This window comes from Taudactylus pleione, unplaced genomic scaffold (assembly GCF_031769625.1).
Source record: "Taudactylus pleione unplaced genomic scaffold, aTauple2 ptg000583l, whole genome shotgun sequence".
Lineage (NCBI taxonomy): Eukaryota > Metazoa > Chordata > Amphibia > Anura > Myobatrachidae > Taudactylus > Taudactylus pleione.
Window position 1 is genome coordinate 736,536 of NW_028284985.1, and position 22,421 is coordinate 758,956.

General features: G+C 44.5%; 1 protein-coding gene across 2 annotated transcripts in view; it reads right to left on the bottom strand.

Annotated features, from left to right (window-relative positions):
- LOC148481376 (sulfotransferase 1C2-like) overlaps positions 1 to 21,797 on the bottom strand; it is a 47,513-nt gene extending 25,716 nt beyond the window's left edge. For both annotated transcript variants that reach the window (XM_088453552.1, XM_088453553.1), the window contains exon 1: positions 21,609 to 21,797. In XM_088453552.1, the coding sequence (XP_088309678.1) occupies positions 21,609 to 21,735 (127 nt within the window). In that variant the 5' untranslated portion in view covers positions 21,736 to 21,797. The remainder of the gene's footprint in view (positions 1 to 21,608) is intronic.
- Positions 21,798 to 22,421: the final 624 nt, after the last annotated feature.

The following is a 22,421-nucleotide window of genomic DNA, read 5'->3' on the forward strand; positions in this document are numbered from 1 at the left end:
GGTCCACAGGGTGACCTTGGGGATGTCCCAAAGCAGTCCAACTAAGGGCGGGGACGCTCCTGTGCTGATAGGAGAACCCGGCGCCCAAAGGATGCATCCTGAGAGGCAAAGGTGTCAAACGCATAGAACCTCAAAAAGGTCTGAATGGAAGACCAGGTGGCCGCCTTACAGAGCTGAACAGCAGAGGCGCCACGGCTAGCAGCCCAAGAAGGGCCCACGGACCGAGTGGAATGAGCCTTAACAGAGGCTGGAACAGGTAAACCCTCCTGCATATAAGCCTCAATAATAACAGAACGAAGCCAACGGGCTAGAGTCTGTTTGTTGGCAGGCCAACCCCTCTTGTGAAAACCAAAGAGGATAAACAAAGAATCCGACTTCCTCACAGAACTAGTCCGCTCCACATAAACCTGGAGTGCCCTTACAACGTCTAAGGAAGTCTCCCCAGCCGAAAGATCAGGTGACTGAAAGGCTGGTACAACAATTTCCTGATTAATGTGGAACCTGGAAACCACCTTAGGCAGGAAATCAGGACGAGTGCGAAGCACCGCTCTGTCCTGATGAAAAATCAGAAAAGGGGGACGACAAGAAAGCGCCCCCAAATCTGAAACCCTCCTGGCAGAAGCAATTGCCAAGAGGAAAACAGTTTTAAAAGTTAGCCACTTGAGCTCCACTGACTCCAAGGGCTCAAAAGGAGGACCCTGTAAGGCCCTAAGAACCACCGCCAAATCCCACGGGGCCACAGGTGGCACAAAGGGAGGCTGGATTCTCAAAACACCCTGGAAAAAGGTGTGTACGTCCGGCATAGCAGCGATCCTGCGCTGGAACCACACCGACAGACCAGACACGTGTACCTTCAGTGAAGAAAGACGTAATCCTAAGTCCAAACCGGACTGAAGGAAAGCCAGAATACGCGAAACTCGGAACACCTGGGGATCATAGTTTCTGGCCTCGCACCACTGAAAGTAAGTGTGCCACACTCTGTGATAGATCCTCGCGGAAGCAGGCTTGCGCGCCCTCAGCATGGTGGTAATAACGGAGCTAGAAAAGCCCCGAGACCTCAGGACGGCTGTCTCAAGAGCCACGCCGTCAAAGATAGTCGACCCAGATCCGGGTGAAGACAGGGCCCCTGAGACAACAGGTCCCGCCGTTGAGGTAGGAGGTACGGAGCGTCGATGGACAGGCTCCGCAGATCGGAGTACCACGGCCTTCTGGGCCACGCTGGGGCCACCAGGATCAGTGTGCCTCCGTCCTGTTTGAACTTGCGCAGGACCCGAGGCAGCAGAGATATCGGAGGGAACAAGTAAGCCAGTTGAAACAGCCATTTCACCGACAGCGCGTCTATCAGACTTGCGCCTGCGTCCCTTGTCCTTGACCCGTACACAGGCAGCTTGTGATTGTAACGGGACGCCATCAGGTCCAGCTCTGGCAGCCCCCACTTGTCCACGAGTAGTTGGAATACCTCTGGATGAAGCGACCATTCCCCGGGATGCACATCGTAACGGCTGAGGAAGTCTGCCTCCCAATTGAAGACTCCTGGGATGAAAACTGCAGAGAGAGCTGGAAGATAGCGCTCCGCCCAAGCCAGGACGCGGGACACCTCCGACATCGCAGCTCGACTGCGAGTCCCTCCCTGGTGATTGATGTATGCCACCGTGGTGGCGTTGTCTGACTGCACCTGAACGGCCCTTCCGTGAAGAGCGGTGCCGGACGACTGCAGGGCTCTGTATACTGCCCGCAGTTCCAGGATGTTGATGGGAAGAATCGCTTCCTCCGCCGACCAACGACCCTGAAGTGACAAGGAGCCTGTCACCGCCCCCCAACCCCGGAGACTGGCATCTGTCGTGAGCAGAACCCATTCCGGGATCCAAAAGGGGCGCCCCTCCAGGAGATGCGCTGTCTGCAGCCACCAGGCTAGGGACAGACGCACCTCCGAGGACAACACCAGCATCTGAGAGCGGATCCTGTGTGGCAATCCGTTCCATTCTGAAAGAATCAGCCCCTGCAGGGGCCTGGAATGGAACTGGGCAAACTCCACCATGTCGAATGCCGACACCATGGACCCCAAAACTCTCATCGCTGAGTGCACCGACACTCTGCCACTGCTCAGACAACTGTGAATCCGCAGCTGTAAGGAGGAGACCTTCTCTGGAGTCAGAAAAATCCGTTGCTGACGAGAGTCCAGCAGGGCCCCCAAATGAACCATCCGTTGTGATGGGATGAGGGAGGATGTCTTCCAGTTGATCAACCAGCCGTGCGCCTGTAGACAAGCGACCGTCAGGTGGAGATGCTGGATCAGTACCTCCGGGGAGCTTGCCAGCAAGAGGAGGTCGTCTAGATACGGTAGCAACCGTATCCCCTGGCTCCGAAGGTGAGCCGCCATGACCGCCATCACCTTGGTAAATACCCTTGGTGCCGTGGAGAGACCAAAGGGTAGAGCCCTGAATTGGTAGTGGTTGTGGAGAATAGCAAACCGCAGAAACCGTTGGTGCGATGTTGCTATAGGCACATGGAGGTAGGCGTCCTGGATATCCAGGGAGACCATATAATCCCCCGGTTCCATCGCCAGTATGATGGAACGCAAAGTTTCCATCCTGAATTTGGGAACCCTGAGAAACCTGTTCAGGGACTTCAAATTGAGGATGGGGCGATGAGAGCCATTGGGTTTCTGCACCAGAAACAGCGTAGAGTAATACCCCATCCCACGTTGAGACTGTGGTACGGGTATAATGACCCCCGCCGTCAGCAAGGCCTCTATGGCTTCCTGAACCTGCAAGGCCTTGGTTTTGTCCTGAGAAGGACTTGTGCAAAAAAACTGGCAAGGCGGCCTGTGCCGAAAAGACAGGGCGTACCCCTGGGAGACCACTTCTCGCACCCAGGCATCCGTGGTGGTATTGTGCCAGCACTGGGCGAATTGAAGAAGTCGGCCTCCCACTCTGGGGTCCCCCAGAGGGAGGCCCGTCCCATCACGCAGAAGGCTTATCTTCTGGCTTGGAAGAAGGGCGCCTAGCACTCCAGGCTTGCTTCTTTGGCTTTGAGGCGGTCTTGGGTGCGGACTGTCTCGGGAAGGACTGACCCTTTGCCTTGCCCTGAACCCGAAAGGAACGAAACGCCGAGCTCCGGACCTTAGCAGGTGTAGTAGCTGAAGGGAGGAAGGCTGACTTGGATTTTGCCAGGGTATCTACTATTTTGTCCAGGTCCGGACCAAATAGTAATTCCCCATTAAAAGGTAAGGCCTCCAAGCCTTTCTTTGAATCCGCGTCTGCTCTCCAAGACCGCAACCACAAGGATCTACGAGCAGACACTGCTGCCGCCGAAACCCTAGAGGTCAACAGGCTAGCATCCAAAGATGCTTCTCCGATGTAGGAGGCGGCATCTCTCATCTGTCCTAACAACGCCCTCTGGACGTCCGGAGATTCATCCGTAAACGTGTCCTCCAAGGCGTTGGCCCACCCCTCAATGGCCTTGGCCACCCAGGAGATGGCCATGGACGGCCGGGCTACAGCCCCTGAGAGAGAATAAATAGACTTTAGACAAGTCTCCACCTTCCTGTCCGTAGGATCCTTCAGCGAGGATATAGACGGCAATGGCAAAGTAGCACTCCTGATGAGGCGTGTTACATGGGAATCGACTGCAGGCGGAGTTTCCCATTTCTTACAATGCGCTTCCGGGAATGGATAATTGGACGCCAAGCGTTTCTGTGGCAGGAAACGCTTACTGGGCGTCTGCCAGGCCACCGCCATGTGATCAGTCAACTGATCAGACAAGGGGAACGCTGTAGAAGTAACCTTAGCTTTTTTAAAACTAGGATACCTTGACTTGGGAGCGGGTGCCTCATCCTCAATCAGAAGAATAGCCCGCACCGCCTTAACCAGAGCCCGCACATTGATGGAAGACTTAGTGTCTACCTCCTGGACTGAGGCATCTGAGGCTGAGTCATCCTGTACCTCACCATCATCCGAGAACCCCTCAGAATCCGAAAGATGCGCAGCCTGTGCCATGACTGAGCGTTTAGACGCCCTGGAGGGCACGTCACTGCGCAACATCGACTGAAAAGCCGAAGATGCTGCCGCCAAATCTTGGACAGTGTGGGAAAGCGCATCCACCCAGGGTGGAGGAGCTGTCACAGGAGCCTGAAACGGCACCACAGCCGGCTGTGCCACAGGGGTGGACTGAATATACATTGGCAACCCCGCATAGGGACCAACAGGCTGAGACCCCGGGGGAGTCTGCAATAATTGTGGGACACCCGGGGAATGGGGGATGGCAGGCTGGGGCAACGCCCTAGTAGGGGCGGCAGTCGGGACCGACAGACGGTCCGCGATGGACACCAGCACCTGGGAAAACATCGCCCATGGTGGCTCCTGCGAAATGGGAGGTTTAGACGTACCAGGGACCGCCTGGCACCGTCCGCACAGGCCGTCCTGTGACAAATCCTCCCTATCCACTCCTGCAGAACAGCGCCTGCAGGAGAACAATGCTGGAGCCCCGGAGTGCTCAATCTCCTCCTCAGACATGACTTAGGAAGAAAACGTGCGCACTCACCAGTGTGCTGAACAACAGCCCACAATATGGCACCGTGTAGCACACAACTGTATGTGACGGACCTCACAAATACGTGATCTATATAGGTGAGGTCAGTAGAAACACCCTTCCCCCGCACACCTGTAGGGCTTGTAGGAGAAGGAAAGGGATAGGTACAGGCTGACAGTAAGTAGAAAAAAAAACACAGACAGGCAGCACTAGCAAAAGTCACATACCATGCAGGAAGATATACTCACTGCACCTTTCCACTACAATCAACCTCCCAGATTCAGTGTCTGGGAGGGCTATAGCGCTGTGTACACTGTCCTTGTCGGGGGAGAGGTACACAGGGGGACCGGTCCGCGTGCTCCCTGAGAGTATCCACGCTGCCAGTAAGAAAATGGCCGCTGGAGACCTCAGAGGAGGAGTGGCCCGAGTAGCTGCAGCTCAGCGACGCCAGACTCCGAGCTGAAAGGCGCGCTGAGCTGAGGGGAGGAGCCGCTGACAGGGAAGGCTTCCTCCCCTGGCTAGCATATTTAACCCCCAAGGTTGCGGCATCCCGCTTGCCGCTTAATTACCCTGGTGGTCTAGTGGTCTGGCGGGGTATGCCTCCGATGGAGGGGGGGGCCCGCCGCCACCGCTAGCGCCCCCGGTCTGTCCCCTAGACCGGGGGCATGGGACTGCATATGAAAGGCATTACCCGCGCACCGCCGCTAATCAGCGGTGCGCGGCTTACCTGATCTCCCCGGCGTCTTCCGGCAGCAGTCCCGGGGGAAGCCAGAGTCCGGCTAGTACAGACTCTGGCTTCCCCCGCCGCGATCCCCAGTTCAGTGCTGGTGTCGCGGCGCCAGCAGGGAGAAGGAGCGGCAGCGTGGGCGTCTGTACAGACAGCCCATCGCTGCCGCTCTGGAGAAAAAGAAAAAACTGTAGTCAAAAAATAAATACATTTAACTAAGTTAAAAAAGCTTTAGGGGGCTGCTCCTGCAGACCCCCCCCCGCAGGGTGACCCGACTCCGGCCGGGCACCATCTTAAACTGAGGTGCCTGTGGCTCGGGGGCGGGGTATAGGGGAGGTTGGACCCAAGTGCATCCTGGGAGCAGCTAAAAGCTTTAACTCCGTGGTGCCCGAGGATCCAGGATCCAGCTATACCCCAAGGTCACCCTGTGGACCCCTATGGACCCTGAAGTAGAAATAATGGGTTACTGTGATCACTGGTCCTGTATATGCTCGGATTATGACACACAATACACCATGTATGACACATATAATGGGTTACTGTGATCACTGGTCCTGTATATGCTGGAATTATGACACACAATACACTATGTATGACACATATAATAGGTTACTGTGATCACTGGTCCTGTATATGCTGGAATTATGACACACAATACACTATGTATGACACATATAATGGGTTACTGTGATCACTGGTCCTGTATATGCTGGGATTATGACACACAATACACTATGTATGACAGATATAATAACTTACTGTGATCGCTGGTCCTGTATATGCTGTAATTATGACACACAATACACTATGTATGACACATATAATGGGATACTGTGATCACTGGTCCTGTATATGCTGGAATTATGACACACAATACGCTATGTATGACACATATAATGGGTTACTGTGATCACTGGTCCTGTATATGCTGGAATTATGACACACAATACACTATGTATGACACATATAATGGGTTACTGTGATCACTGGTCCTGTATATGCTGGAATTATGACACACAATACACTATGTATGACACATATAATGGGTTACTGTGATCACTGGTCCTGTATATACTGGGATTATGACACACAATACACTATGTATGACAGATATAATAATTTACTGTGATCACTGGTCCTGTATATGCTGGGATTATGACACACAATACACTATGTATGACACATATAATGGGTTACTGTGATCGCTGGTCCTGTATATGCTGGAATTATGACACACAATACACTATGTATGACACATATAATGGGTTACTGTGATCGCTGGTCCTGTATATGCTGGAATTATGACACACAATACACTATGTATGACACATATAATGGGTTACTGTGATCGCTGGTCCCGTATATGCTGGAATTATGACACACAATACACTATGTATGACACATATAATGGGTTACTGTGATCACTGGTCCTGTATATGCTGGAATTATGACACACAATACACTATGTATGACACATATAATGGGTTACTGTGATCGCTGGTCCTGTATATGCTGGAATTATGACACACAATACACTATGTATGACACATATAATGGGTTACTGTGATCGCTGGTCCCGTATATGCTGGAATTATGACACACAATACACTATGTATGACACATATAATGGGTTACTATCATCGCTGGTCCTGTATATGCTGGAATTATGACACACAATACACTATGTATGACACATATAATGGGTTACTGTGATCACTGGTCCTGTATATGCTGGAATTATGACACACAATACACTATGTATGACACATATAATGGGTTACTGTGATCGCTGGTCCTGTATATGCTGGAATTATGACACACAATATACTTTGTGTGTAACATATTAAAGCTGGAGAAGTGCTAATTATGCCCTCTTCATGGACTGGCCACACTCGCTCTAAAATCAAGAAGCATTTGGAAACCCCCCTCTAGAAATCCTGCGTTTGCCACCGCCTGAGGTGATTATTGACAACTGATAATATTGGCCAGGTGCCATGTTTCTCTAGGACAGTCCCTGTGTTTGTAGCCTTGTCCCTGTGTTTCTGTAGTGTCAGCATAGTGAACACACTATATAGACTTTGCTCATTTTTTTGGGGGGTGAATGAACTAGAAAAATTACCAGCTAGAAGTTATCTCATATAACCTTATTTAAAATAAGATAACAAGCTCTTCTGCACCTTGGGGTTATTTTTTTTGTTATTGAGGCATATAATGGGTTAGGGTACACTGTTGAATATAATGTGATTTTAGGGGAAATGCACAAAGCCTTGGAATGTGAGTGGAGAGTGATCAAGTACCAGCCAATCAGCTCCTAACTTTTTCAAAAACAGCCTGTAAACTGACAGCCATTGGGGCAGATGTACTAAGCTCTGAAGAGTGATAAATTGGAGAGTGATAAACCACCAACCAATCAGCTCCTGTTATTTTATTTTTTTTAAACACAGCCTGTAATATGACAGTTAGGAGCTGAGTGTCTGGTAGTTTACCACTTTCCACTTTATCACTTTCCAAGGCTTAGTACATCTCTCCCAATATCCTTATTCTGGCATATACAGAGCTATTAGACTCCAGTCTGTACTGTTATAGGATGAGCTATAGACTGCAAACGTCCAGCAAAGATATAAATAGGAATCTTCCAAAAATCACTTAAATGGTCCCACACCGATCCAGAGATTATAGAATTTTAAGGATTCTAATGACTCTCCATTATATCTTCTTTATTTTATTTTTAATATTTAATGATAAAGTGCCTATAACAATATTGTTATGTCAGGTGCACTAATTAGATCCAGTAATTCTCTCTTTCACAAATCTCCTGGAAAAAATTATAAAATATTAATCTTTATTAGTTATTATTTAAAAGGTATTTGTCTAAGTGTTAGGCAAAATATTGTATAAAATCAAATCAAATAATGAAGATAAAGATGTGTACTAGATATATAGAAAAGTTATATAGAATTTAAAATTAATTCCTACTACCGTCGGACCTGTTGTAACCTAATATATGTACTCCCACATAACGTCGCTGAGTCCGGCGGCCAACGCGCGTTTCGCCGAGTAGCTGCTTTTAAAGGCAGTGCCGTCGGACTCAGCAAAATTCTGCTATAATATCTAATACAAATTGATTACATAGTACACAATCCCAGAGGGGATACGATACCGGGGAATCGGTATGTAATACCGCCAGCCGCATGGCCGGCAGTTCGAATCCCGGCAGCGTCAGGCCGACAGACGAACAGATCTCGGCAGCGGCAGCCCGACAGCGCTGGAAATCCTGATCCTCCCCAGGTAAGTCCTAACTAGCCTAACCTAACCTAACCCTAACCCTCCCTTAGGGGTGCCTAACCCTAACCTCCCCCCCAAGTGCCTAACCCTAACCCCCCCCCTTCCCCGCTGCCTTGGGGGGTGCCTAACCCTAACCCCCACCCTTCCCCGCTGCCCGGTGGGTGCATAACCCTAATCCCCCCTCTAAGTGCCTAAACCTAACCCCTCCTTCCCCGCTGGCTAAATGTAAGTCCCCCGGGGGGTGCCTAACCCTAACCCTCCCTCCCCCTAGCCTAACCCTAACCTCCTGGGGGGGTGCCTAACCCTAAGTCCCCCCTTCCCCGCTGCCCGGGGAGGTGCCTAACCCTAATCCCCCCTCTAAGTGCCTAAACCTAACCCCACCTTCCCCGCTGGCTAAATGCAAGTCCCCCGGGGGGTGCCTAACCCTAACCCTCCCTCCCCCTAGTCTAACCCTAACCTCCCGGGGGGGTGCCTGACCCTAAGTCTCCCCCGGGAGCCCTAAACCTAACCCTCCAACCCCCCCGCAGCTGTCCGCTCGCGGCACAGGCATCCCTTCGATCGGGATGCCGGGCGCCGGTCTTCCGGCGCCGGTAAAATGAGCGGCATCTACATCTAGATGCCGGTCATTTCACCCTCGCCGGGATATGAGAGTCGGGAAGCCGGCTGTCGGTATAATGTCAGCCGGCTTCCCGATTGCATCCAGATACCGGGGTTCCAGTGATAACGGGAATACTAAGGGGGTAAATTTACTAAAGTGAGAGTTTTTAGAAGTGAGTTTTAAAACAGATTTTGCCCATAGCAACCAATCAGATTCTACTTAACATTTAACTAGCACCTTCTAGAAGATAATAACTAGACTCTGATTGGTAGCTATGGGCAACATCTCTTTTAAAACTCACTTCTAAAAACTCTCACTTTAGTAAATTTACCCCTAAGGCTTAACAATAGAAAAGAACAGACTGATATTCCACGTGGTTCAGTTTTATTTGCAATATATGTCCATTATGCCCAATCAAATAACAGAGGAAGAGTATCAAATAGTGTGTTGATTTAATATAATAACCACATTGTCGCATGAATAAGGAGATACAATTAGATAGTGTTACTAAGTGACAACATATCATTATTGTAACAATCTATCAGATACCTATGTAGGAGTGACAATGTTTTTCTCTGAACTATAGAGAAAACTAGGTGATCTAAGTTCCGATATTGAGAACATTTGAGATACTAGGCAGATGTTTGATACCACACATATATAAGAACTGTGTTATACAGAGAATCCTATTAAGCACAATTCTACTATATTGCGGACCATACACGGTGCACTAAAGCAGCCGATCCGATGGATTGGTACAATTTGGCTGCTATATCGCACCGTGTATGGCCATATCATCGTACAAAGAGCACTCCCGTGGGGTCTTACATCGCATCCCCTGATCTTACTGCAAAATTAGCTGATCGGGGATGCGATGTGCGATCCCATGCGGGTGAGGGAGGGGGGAGCTGGCATATCGGGTGGTCGGCCACCTGATTACACCCTGTGTGGGGACCGCCCGATATGTCGGATCCCCCGTCGCCTCGGACGGTGCCATCGCAATGTAATAAGTGGAAATCACTGTATCCCATCTATTCTGGATTAATTTATACCCATCTATCATTCAATATCGCTCCTTAAATTTGATTGTGGGAGTACATATATTAGGTTACAACAGGTCCGACGGTAGTAGGAATTTATTTTAAATCTATATCACTTTTCTATATATCTAGTACACATCTTTATCTTCATTATTTGATTTGATTTTATACAATATTTCGCCTAACACTTAGACAAATACCTTTTAAATAATAACTAATAAAGATTAATATTTTATAATTTTTTCCAGGAGATTTGTGAAAGAGAGAATTACTGGATCTAATTAGTGCACCTGACATAACAATATTGTTATAGGCACTTTATCATTAAATATTAAAAATAAAATAAAGAAGATATAATGGAGAGTCATTAGAATCCTTAAAATTCTATAATCTCTGGATCGGTGTGGGACCATTTAAGTGATTTTTGGAAGATTCCTATTTATATCTTTGCTGGACGTTTGCAGTCTATAGCTCATCCTATAACAGTACAGACTGGAGTCTAATAGCTCTGTATATGCCAGAATAAGGATATTGGGAGAGATGTACTAAGCCTTGGAAAGTGATAAAGTGGAAAGTGGTAAACTACCAGACACTCAGCTCCTAACTGTCATATTACAGGCTGTGTTTAAAAAAAAAAAAATAACAGGAGCTGATTGGTTGGTGGTTTATCACTCTCCAATTTATCACTCTTCAGAGCTTAGTACATCTGCCCCAATGGCTGTCAGTTTACAGGCTGTTTTTGAAAAAGTTAGGAGCTGATTGGCTGGTACTTGATCACTCTCCACTCACATTCCAAGGCTTTGTGCATTTCCCCTAAAATCACATTATATTCAACAGTGTACCCTAACCCATTATATGCCTCAATAACAAAAAAAATAACCCCAAGGTGCAGAAGAGCTTGTTATCTTATTTTAAATAAGGTTATATGAGATAACTTCTAGCTGGTAATTTTTCTAGTTCATTCACCCCCCAAAAAATGAGCAAAGTCTATACAGTGTGTTCACTATGCTGACACTACAGAAACACAGGGACAAGGCTACAAACACAGGGACTGTCCTAGAGAAACATGGCACCTGGCCAATATTATCAGTTGTCAATCATCACCTCAGGCGGTGGCAAACACAGGATTTCTAGAGGGGGGTTTCCAAATGCTTCTTGATATTAGAGCGAGTGTGGCCAGTCCATGAAGAGGGCATAATTAGCACTTCTCCAGCTTTAATATGTTACACACAAAGTATATTGTGTGTCATAATTCCAGCATATACAGGACCAGCGATCACAGTAACCCATTATATGTGTCATACATAGTGTATTGTGTGTCATAATTCCAGCATATACAGGACCAGTGATCACAGTAACCCATTATATGTGTCATACATAGTGTATTGTGTGTCATAATTCCAGCATATACAGGACCAGTGATCACAGTAACCCATTATATGTGTCATACATAGTGTATTGTGTGTCATAATTCCAGCATATACAGGACCAGCGATCACAGTAACCCATTATATGTGTCATACATACTGTATTGTGTGTCATAATTCCAGCATATACAGGACCAGTGATCACAGTAACCCATTATATGTGTCATACATAGTGTATTGTGTGTCATAATCCCAGCATATACAGGACCAGTGATCACAGTAACCCATTATATGTGTCATACATAGTGTATTGTGTGTAATAATTCCAGCATATACAGGACCAGTGATCACAGTAACCCATTATATGTGTCATACATAGTGTATTGTGTGTCATAATCCCAGCATATACAGGACCAGTGATCACAGTAACCCATTATATGTGTCATACATAGTGTATTGTGTGTCATAATTCCAGCATATACAGGACCAGTGATCACAGTAACCCATTATATGTGTCATACATAGTGTATTGTGTGTCATAATTCCAGCATATACAGGACCAGTGATCACAGTAACCCATTATATGTGTCATACATAGTGTATTGTGTGTCATAATTCCAGCATATACAGGACCAGCGATCACAGTAACCCATTATATGTGTCATACATAGTGTATTGTGTGTCATAATTCCAGCATATACAGGACCAGCGATCACAGTCAGCCATTATATGTGTCATACATAGTGTATTGTGTGTCATAATTCCAGCATATACAGGACCAGTGATCACAGTAACCCATTATATGTGTCATACATAGTGTATTGTGTGTCATATATCCAGCATATACAGGACCAGTGATCACAGTAACCCATTATATGTGTCATACATAGTGTATTGTGTGTCATAATTCCAGTATATACAGGACCAGTGATCACAGTAACCCATTATATGTGTCATACATACTGTATTGTGTGTCATAATTCCAGCATATACAGGACCAGCGATCACAGTAACCCATTATATGTGTCATACATAGTGTATTGTGTGTCATAATTCCAGCATATACAGGACCAGTGATCACAGTAACCCATTATGTGTCATACATAGTGTATTGTGTGTCATAATCCCAGCATATACAGGACCAGTGATCACAGTAACCCATTATATGTGTCATACATAGTGTATTGTGTGTCATAATTCCAGCATATACAGGACCAGTGATCACAGTAACCCATTATATGTGTCATACATAGTGTATTGTGTGTCATAATTCCAGCATATACAGGACCAGCGATCACAGTAACCCATTATATGTGTCATACATAGTGTATTGTGTGTCATAATTCCAGCATATACAGGACCAGCGATCACAGTCAGCCATTATATGTGTCATACATAGTGTATTGTGTGTCATAATTCCAGCATATACAGGACCAGTGATCACAGTAACCCATTATATGTGTCATACATAGTGTATTGTGTGTCATATATCCAGCATATACAGGACCAGTGATCACAGTAACCCATTATATGTGTCATACATAGTGTATTGTGTGTCATAATTCCAGTATATACAGGACCAGAGATCACAGTAACCCATTATATGTGTCATACATACTGTATTGTGTGTCATAATTCCAGCATATACAGGACCAGTGATCACAGTAACCCATTATATGTGTCATACATACTGTATTGTGTGTCATAATTCCAGCATATACAGGACCAGGGATCACAGTAACCCATTATATGTGTCATACATACTGTATTGTGTGTCATAATTCCAGCATATACAGGACCAGTGATCACAGTAACCCATTATATGTGTCATACATAGTGTATTGTGTGTCATAATTCCAGCATATACAGGACCAGCGATCACAGTAACCCATTATATGTGTCATACATAGTGTATTGTGTGTCATAATTCCAGCATATACAGGACCAGTGATCACAGTAACCCATTATATGTGTCATACATACTGTATTGTGTGTCATAATTCCAGCATATACAGGACCAGCGATCACAGTAACCCACTATATGTGTCATACATAGTGTATTGTGTGTCATAATTCCAGCATATACAGGACCAGTGATCACAGTAACCCATTATATGTGTCATACATACTGTATTGTGTGTCATAATTCCAGCATATACAGGACCAGCGATCACAGTAACCCACTATATGTGTCATACATAGTGTATTGTGTGTCATAATTCCAGCATATACAGGACCAGTGATCACAGTAACCCATTATGTGTCATACATAGTGTATTGTGTGTCATAATTCCAGCATATACAGGACCAGCGATCACAGTAACCCATTATATGTGTCATACATAGTGTATTGTGTGTCATAATTCCAGCATATACAGGACCAGAGATCACAGTAACCCATTATATGTGTCATACATAGTGTATTGTGTGTCATAATTCCAGCATATACAGGACCAGTGATCACAGTAACCCATTATATGTGTCATACATAGTGTATTGTGTGTCATAATTCCAGCATATACAGGACCAGCGATCACAGTAACCCATTATATGTGTCATACATAGTGTATTGTGTGTCATAATTCCAGCATATACAGGACCAGCGATCACAGTAACCCATTATATGTGTCATACATAGTGTATTGTGTGTCATAATCCCAGCATATACAGGACCAGTGATCACAGTAACCCATTATGTGTGTCATACATAGTGTATTGTGTGTCATAATCCCAGCATATACAGGACCAGCGATCACAGTAACCCATTATATGTGTCATACATAGTGTATTGTGTGTCATAATTCCAGCATATACAGGACCAGTGATCACAGTAACCCATTATATGTGTCATACATAGTGTATTGTGTGTCATACTTCCAGCATATACAGGACCAGTGATCACAGTAACCCATTATATGTGTCATACATAGTGTATTGTGTGTCATAATTCCAGCATATACAGGACCAGTGATCACAGTAACCCATTATATGTGTCATACATAGTGTATTGTGTGTCATAAACCCAGCATATACAGGACCAGCGATCACAGTAACCCATTATATGTGTCATACATAGTGTATTGTGTGTCATAATTCCAGCATATACAGGACCAGTGATCACAGTAACCCATTATATGTGTCATACATAGTGTATTGTGTGTCATACTTCCAGCATATACAGGACCAGTGATCACAGTAACCCATTATATGTGTCATACATAGTGTATTGTGTGTCATACTTCCAGCATATACAGGACCAGTGATCACAGTAACCCATTATATGTGTCATACATAGTGTATTGTGTGTCATACTTCCAGCATATACAGGACCAGTGATCACAGTAACCCATTATGTGTCATACATAGTGTATTGTGTGTCATACTTCCAGCATATACAGGACCAGTGATCACAGTAACCCATTATATGTGTCATACATAGTGTATTGTGTGTCATAATCCCAGCATATACAGGACCAGTGATCACAGTAACCCATTATATGTGTCATACATACTGTATTGTGTGTCATAATTCCAGCATATACAGGACCAGCGATCACAGTAACCCACTATATGTGTCATACATAGTGTATTGTGTGTCATAATTCCAGCATATACAGGACCAGTGATCACAGTAACCCATTATATGTGTCATACATAGTGTATTGTGTGTCATAATCCCAGCATATACAGGACCAGTGATCACAGTAACCCATTATATGTGTCATACATAGTGTATTGTGTGTCATAATTCCAGCATATACAGGACCAGTGATCACAGTAACCCATTATATGTGTCATACATAGTGTATTGTGTGTCATACTTCCAGCATATACAGGACCAGTGATCACAGTAACCCATTATATGTGTCATACATAGTGTATTGTGTGTCATACTTCCAGCATATACAGGACCAGTGATCACAGTAACCCATTATATGTGTCATACATAGTGTATTGTGTGTCATACTTCCAGCATATACAGGACCAGTGATCACAGTAACCCATTATATGTGTCATACATAGTGTATTGTGTGTCATACTTCCAGCATATACAGGACCAGCGATCACAGTAACCCATTATATGTGTCATACATAGTGTATTGTGTGTCATAATTCCAGCATATACAGGACCAGTGATCACAGTAACCCATTATATGTGTCATACATAGTGTATTGTGTGTCATACTTCCAGCATATACAGGACCAGTGATCACAGTAACCCATTATATGTGTCATACATAGTGTATTGTGTGTCATAATTCCAGCATATACAGGACCAGTGATCACAGTAACCCATTATATGTGTCATACATAGTGTATTGTGTGTCATAAACCCAGCATATACAGGACCAGCGATCACAGTAACCCATTATATGTGTCATACATAGTGTATTGTGTGTCATAATTCCAGCATATACAGGACCAGTGATCACAGTAACCCATTATATGTGTCATACATAGTGTATTGTGTGTCATACTTCCAGCATATACAGGACCAGTGATCACAGTAACCCATTATATGTGTCATACATAGTGTATTGTGTGTCATACTTCCAGCATATACATGACCAGTGATCACAGTAACCCATTATATGTGTCATACATAGTGTATTGTGTGTCATAATTCCAGCATATACAGGACCAGCGATCACAGTAACCCACTATATGTGTCATACATACTGTATTGTGTGTCATAATTCCAGCATATACAGGACCAGCGATCACAGTAACCCACTATATGTGTCATACATAGTGTATTGTGTGTCATAATTCCAGCATATACAGGACCAGTGATCACAGTAACCCATTATATGTGTCATACATAGTGTATTGTGTGTCATACTTCCAGCATATACAGGACCAGTGATCACAGTAACCCATTATATGTGTCATACATAGTGTATTGTGTGTCATACTTCCAGCATATACAGGACCAGTGATCACAGTAACCCATTATATGTGTCATACATAGTGTATTGTGTGTCATACTTCCAGCATGTACAGGACCAGTGATCACAGTAACCCATTATATGTGTCATACATAGTGTATTGTGTGTCATACTTCCAGCATATACATGACCAGTGATCACAGTAACCCATTATATGTGTCATACATAGTGTATTGTGTGTCATACTTCCAGCATATACAGGACCAGTGATCACAGTAACCCTTTATATGTGTCTTACATAGTGTATTGTGTGTCATAATCCCAGCATATACAGGACCAGCGATCACAGTAACCCATTATATGTGTCATACATAGTGTATTGTGTGTCATAATTCCAGCATATACAGGACCAGTGATCACAGTAACCCATTATATGTGTCATACATAGTGTATTGTGTGTCATACTTCCAGCATATACAGGACCAGTGATCACAGTAACCCATTATATGTGTCATACATAGTGTATTGTGTGTCATACTTCCAGCATATACAGGACCAGTGATCACAGTAACCCATTATATGTGTCATACATAGTGTATTGTGTGTCATAATTCCAGCATATACAGGACCAGTGATCACAGTAACCCATTATATGTGTCATACATAGTGTATTGTGTGTCATACTTCCAGCATATACAGGACCAGCGATCACAGTAACCCATTATATGTGTCATACATAGTGTATTGTGTGTCATAATTCCAGCATATACAGGACCAGCGATCACAGTAACCCATTATGTGTGTCATACATAGTGTATTGTGTGTCATACTTCCAGCATATACAGGACCAGCAATCACAGTAACCCATTATATGTGTCATACATAGTGTATTGTGTGTCATACTTCCAGCATATATACAGGACCAGTGATCACAGTAACCCATTATATGTGTCATACATAGTGTATTGTGTGTCATACTTCCAGCATATACAGGACCAGCGATCACAGTAACCCATTATATGTGTCATACATAGTGTATTGTGTGTCATAATTCCAGCATATACAGGACCAGCGATCACAGTAACCCATTATGTGTGTCATACATAGTGTATTGTGTGTCATACTTCCAGCATATACAGGACCAGCAATCACAGTAACCCATTATATGTGTCATACATAGTGTATTGTGTGTCATACTTCCAGCATATACATGACCAGTGATCACAGTAACCCATTATGTGTGTCATACATAGTGTATTGTGTGTCATACTTCCAGCATATACAGGACCAGCGATCACAGTAACCCATTATATGTGTCATACATAGTGTATTGTGTGTCATAATTCCAGCATATACAGGACCAGAGATCACAGTAACCCATTATATGTGTCATACATAGTGTATTGTGTGTCATAATTCCAGCATATACAGGACCAGCGATCACAGTAAATTATTATATCTGTCATACATAGTGTATTGTGTGTCATAATTCCAGCATATACAGGACCAGTGATCACAGTAACCCATTATATGTGTCATACATAGTGTATTGTGTGTCATAATTCCAGCATATATAGGACCAGTGATCACAGTAACCATTATATGTGTCATACATAGTGTATTGTGTGTCATAATTCCAGCATATATAGGACCAGTGATCACAGTAACCATTATATGTGTCATACATAGTGTATTGTGTGTCATAATTCCAGCACATACAGGACCAGCGATCACAGTAACCCATTATATGTGTCATACATAGTGTATTGTGTGTCATAATTCCAGCATATACAGGACCAGTGATCACAGTAACCCATTATATGTGTCATACATAGTGTATTGTGTGTCATAATTCCAGCACATACAGGACCAGTGATCACAGTAACCCATTATATGTGTCATACATAGTGTATTGTGTGTCATAATTCCAGCATATACAGGACCAGTGATCACAGTAACCCATTATATGTGTCATACATAGTGTATTGTGTGTCATAATTCCAGCATATACAGGACCAGTGATCACAGTAACCCATTATATGTGTCATACATAGTGTATTGTGTGTCATAATCCCAGCATATACATGACCAGTGATCACAGTAACCCATTATATGTGTCATACATAGTGTATTGTGTGTCATAATTCCAGCATATACAGGACCAGTGATCACAGTAACCCATTATATGTGTCATACATAGTGTATTGTGTGTCATACTTCCAGCATATACAGGACCAGTGATCACAGTAACCCATTATATGTGTCATACATAGTGTATTGTGTGTCATAATTCCAGCATATATAGGACCAGTGATCACAGTAACCATTATATGTGTCATACATAGTGTATTGTGTGTCATAATTCCAGCACATACAGGACCAGCGATCACAGTAACCCATTATATGTGTCATACATAGTGTATTGTGTGTCATAATTCCAGCATATACAGGACCAGTGATCACAGTAACCCATTATATGTGTCATACATAGTGTATTGTGTGTCATAATTCCAGCATATACAGGACCAGTGATCACAGTAACCCATTATATGTGTCATACATAGTGTATTGTGTGTCATAATCCCAGCATATACATGACCAGTGATCACAGTAACCCATTATATGTGTCATACATAGTGTATTGTGTGTCATAATTCCAGCATATACAGGACCAGTGATCACAGTAACCCATTATATGTGTCATACATAGTGTATTGTGTGTCATACTTCCAGCATATACAGGACCAGTGATCACAGTAACCCATTATATGTGTCATACATAGTGTATTGTGAGTGATAATTCCAGCATATACAGGACCAGTGATCACAGTAACCCATTATATGTGTCATACATAGTGTATTGTGTGTCATAATTCCAGCACATACAGGACCAGCGATCACAGTAACCCATTATATGTGTCATACATAGTGTATTGTGTGTCATAATTCCAGCATATACAGGACCAGTGATCACAGTAACCCATTATATGTGTCATACATAGTGTATTGTGTGTCATAATTCCAGCATATACAGGACCAGTGATCACAGTAACCCATTACATGTGTCATACATAGTGTATTGTGTGTCATAATTCCAGCATATACAGGACCAGCGATCACAGTAACCCATTATATGTGTCATACATAGTGTATTGTGTGTCATAATTCCAGCATATACAGGACCAGTGATCACAGTAACCCATTATATGTGTCATACATAGTGTATTGTGAGTCATAATTCCAGCATATACAGGACCAGTGATCACAGTAACCCATTATATGTGTCATACATAGTGTATTGTGTGTCATAATTCCAGCATATATACAGGACCAGCGATCACAGTAACCCATTATATGTGTCATACATAGTGTATTGTGTGTCATAATTCCAGCATATACAGGACCAGTGATCACAGTAACCCATTATATGTGTCATACATAGTGTATTGTGTGTCATAATTCCAGCATATACAGGACCAGTGATCACAGTAACCCATTACATGTGTCATACATAGTGTATTGTGTGTCATAATTCCAGCATATACAGGACCAGCGATCACAGTAACCCATTATATGTGTCATACATAGTGTATTGTGTGTCATAATTCCAGCATATACAGGACCAGTGATCACAGTAACCCATTATATGTGTCATACATAGTGTATTGTGTGTCATAATTCCAGCATATACAGGACCAGTGATCACAGTAACCCATTATATGTGTCATACATAGTGTATTGTGTGTCATAATTCCAGCATATACAGGACCAGCGATCACAGTAACCCATTATATGTGTCATATATAGTGTATTGTGTGTCATAATCCCAGCATATACATGACCAGTGATCACAGTAACCCATTATATGTGTCATACATAGTGTATTGTGTGTCATAATCCCAGCATATACATGACCAGTGATCACAGTAAGCCATTATATGTGGCAGTAGGTCCATCCTGTCTGAGCTGAATGTTGTTATGTCAGATGTGTCACCATTCCTGAGCATTAGAGCAAGTCCGGGAGTCTGAGGGAGCAGCAGAAGAACCCAGCACTGCCCTGGATATATATGTACATATCGGTCTCCTTATGTACTGGATAGTGTATTATTATACAGTATTAATAATTAACCCTGTTGATGGTCTATAGCAGTGCACCCCTAACAGTGCATGTTTACCACATCTCCTAGTTGGTGCACAGGTGTATTTATTACTGGCTGACACATTTAATTTATGATACTGAGAAGAACATGCAGCACTAGTAACATTCTATTATATTACTATTTCTATTGTGGTCATGGTATATGCTGGGGAGGGGGGTTTCCAGGCAGATGGAAACCCCCCCTGCGTTTGCCTATGCTGTCAGGGTCCTCTTCCATACCCCCACACCGACTCCTGATTGGCGGACACTTACTCCAAGACAAAGCTTGTAACCCCCAGCATATCTGGATAGAGTGGTGCCTCTCACCTCTTACTCCGAGCCTGAGTCCCCTAAGCATCCGCTGAGACTCCCCAGCGGCATACACTAAGGTGGTGTCCAGCACATCAGGGCCGCGTCTGAGGAAGTCCTGCTATGTTTATCAGGCACCCAAACTCCATGGCGCCGAACACGGTGAGCTGGGGCGGCGCTGTGGGCGGAGAGCGATATATGAAAGTTGAGGAGAGGCGCTGACACCAGGCCGAGGACCTTGGCAGCACTGAGCGGGGCGTTGTAACCAGTGATGTCTCTCGGCCACCGCATCCCTGTTTAAAGTGCACAGACCAGCGCTGTCCGGGCAGAATCTACTAAACTCGTTGTGGAGATCACCGGGTCTCAGCGGTGGGCGCGGTGTGGGCTAGGTACTGCAGCGTGGGCTCAGGCAGCTGGTAGTTCCTTTTACCATGGAGGATTGTGCTGGTCCCCTCGGAAGCTTGGGGCCCGGAACATGTTTTCCCCTAGCCCCCCCCTCCCCCCCCCTGTCGCTGGGCCTGCTTAAGTATAAATTACTGTATATAGCAAAGGAAAAGAAAAAATAACTCAGATATCGGCTTCCAACCATCAATATGTTATTCTGCCTGATCTAGAGCCTTAGCTAAGCAATGTCTATAGGCGTGTCTTGTTCTAGATTGTAAGCTTCTATGGTTCTCATACACAGGAACTGCAGACAGCAGTCACAGAGACCCCAGTACACTCACCTGATTTGGGATAGGTGTCTATCAGAACATCTCCGTCTCTCGCCTGGAAGTTCCAGATTTGCTCCCAGTTTTCGGCAATGCAGTCAGCAATGGCCATTCCCTGGATGAGTGTTAGTTTTCCCCGCATCGTGGCACCTGGGCTGACAGTGTGTGAAGCTCAGTGATGACTGTCCTTGACTGTGTGTTCCAAGCCGGAGAGACCTATAAACTGCTAAATGGGTGTGACTACATAGTTATTATCAGGCCAGAAACACAGCAAAGCACTAAGGCAAGTCCTGTAACATACACTCAAACACTGCAGTGAGAGCAAAGGTGCTAAGTCACCTCACCAGCTCTACAGGTATCTACAGAGGCTTGCAATAGTATTCAAACCCCCCAAAGGGTCAACAGACTTGTCTGTATTACAAATGACACTTAAGCTGGGTACACACTGACAGATATATTGGGCGATCAATTGATCGCCCAAAATATCTGCTGCCCGTCGGCCAGTGAGTACCCGCGATATGTTGGTGAACGGCGACGTTCACCGACACATCGCATTGGCTGTGCTGCACAGCTGATGGACAGATATGTCTGCAGACTGCCAGGACACACAGCGGCAGCCGCGGGCAGTGGGACTGGACACGCCCCCGACCCGTCCTCCCGGCCAGACACAGATGATGGCCGTTCAGTGAGTACTGACGACCATCATCTGCAGATATATCTGTATAGTGTGTACCCACCATGACATAGTATTGTGAACCAGGAGGTTCTTAAAATAAACAATTTCACTCTCATAATTCATTATTTGTTTGCAGATTTAAATAAATGCTG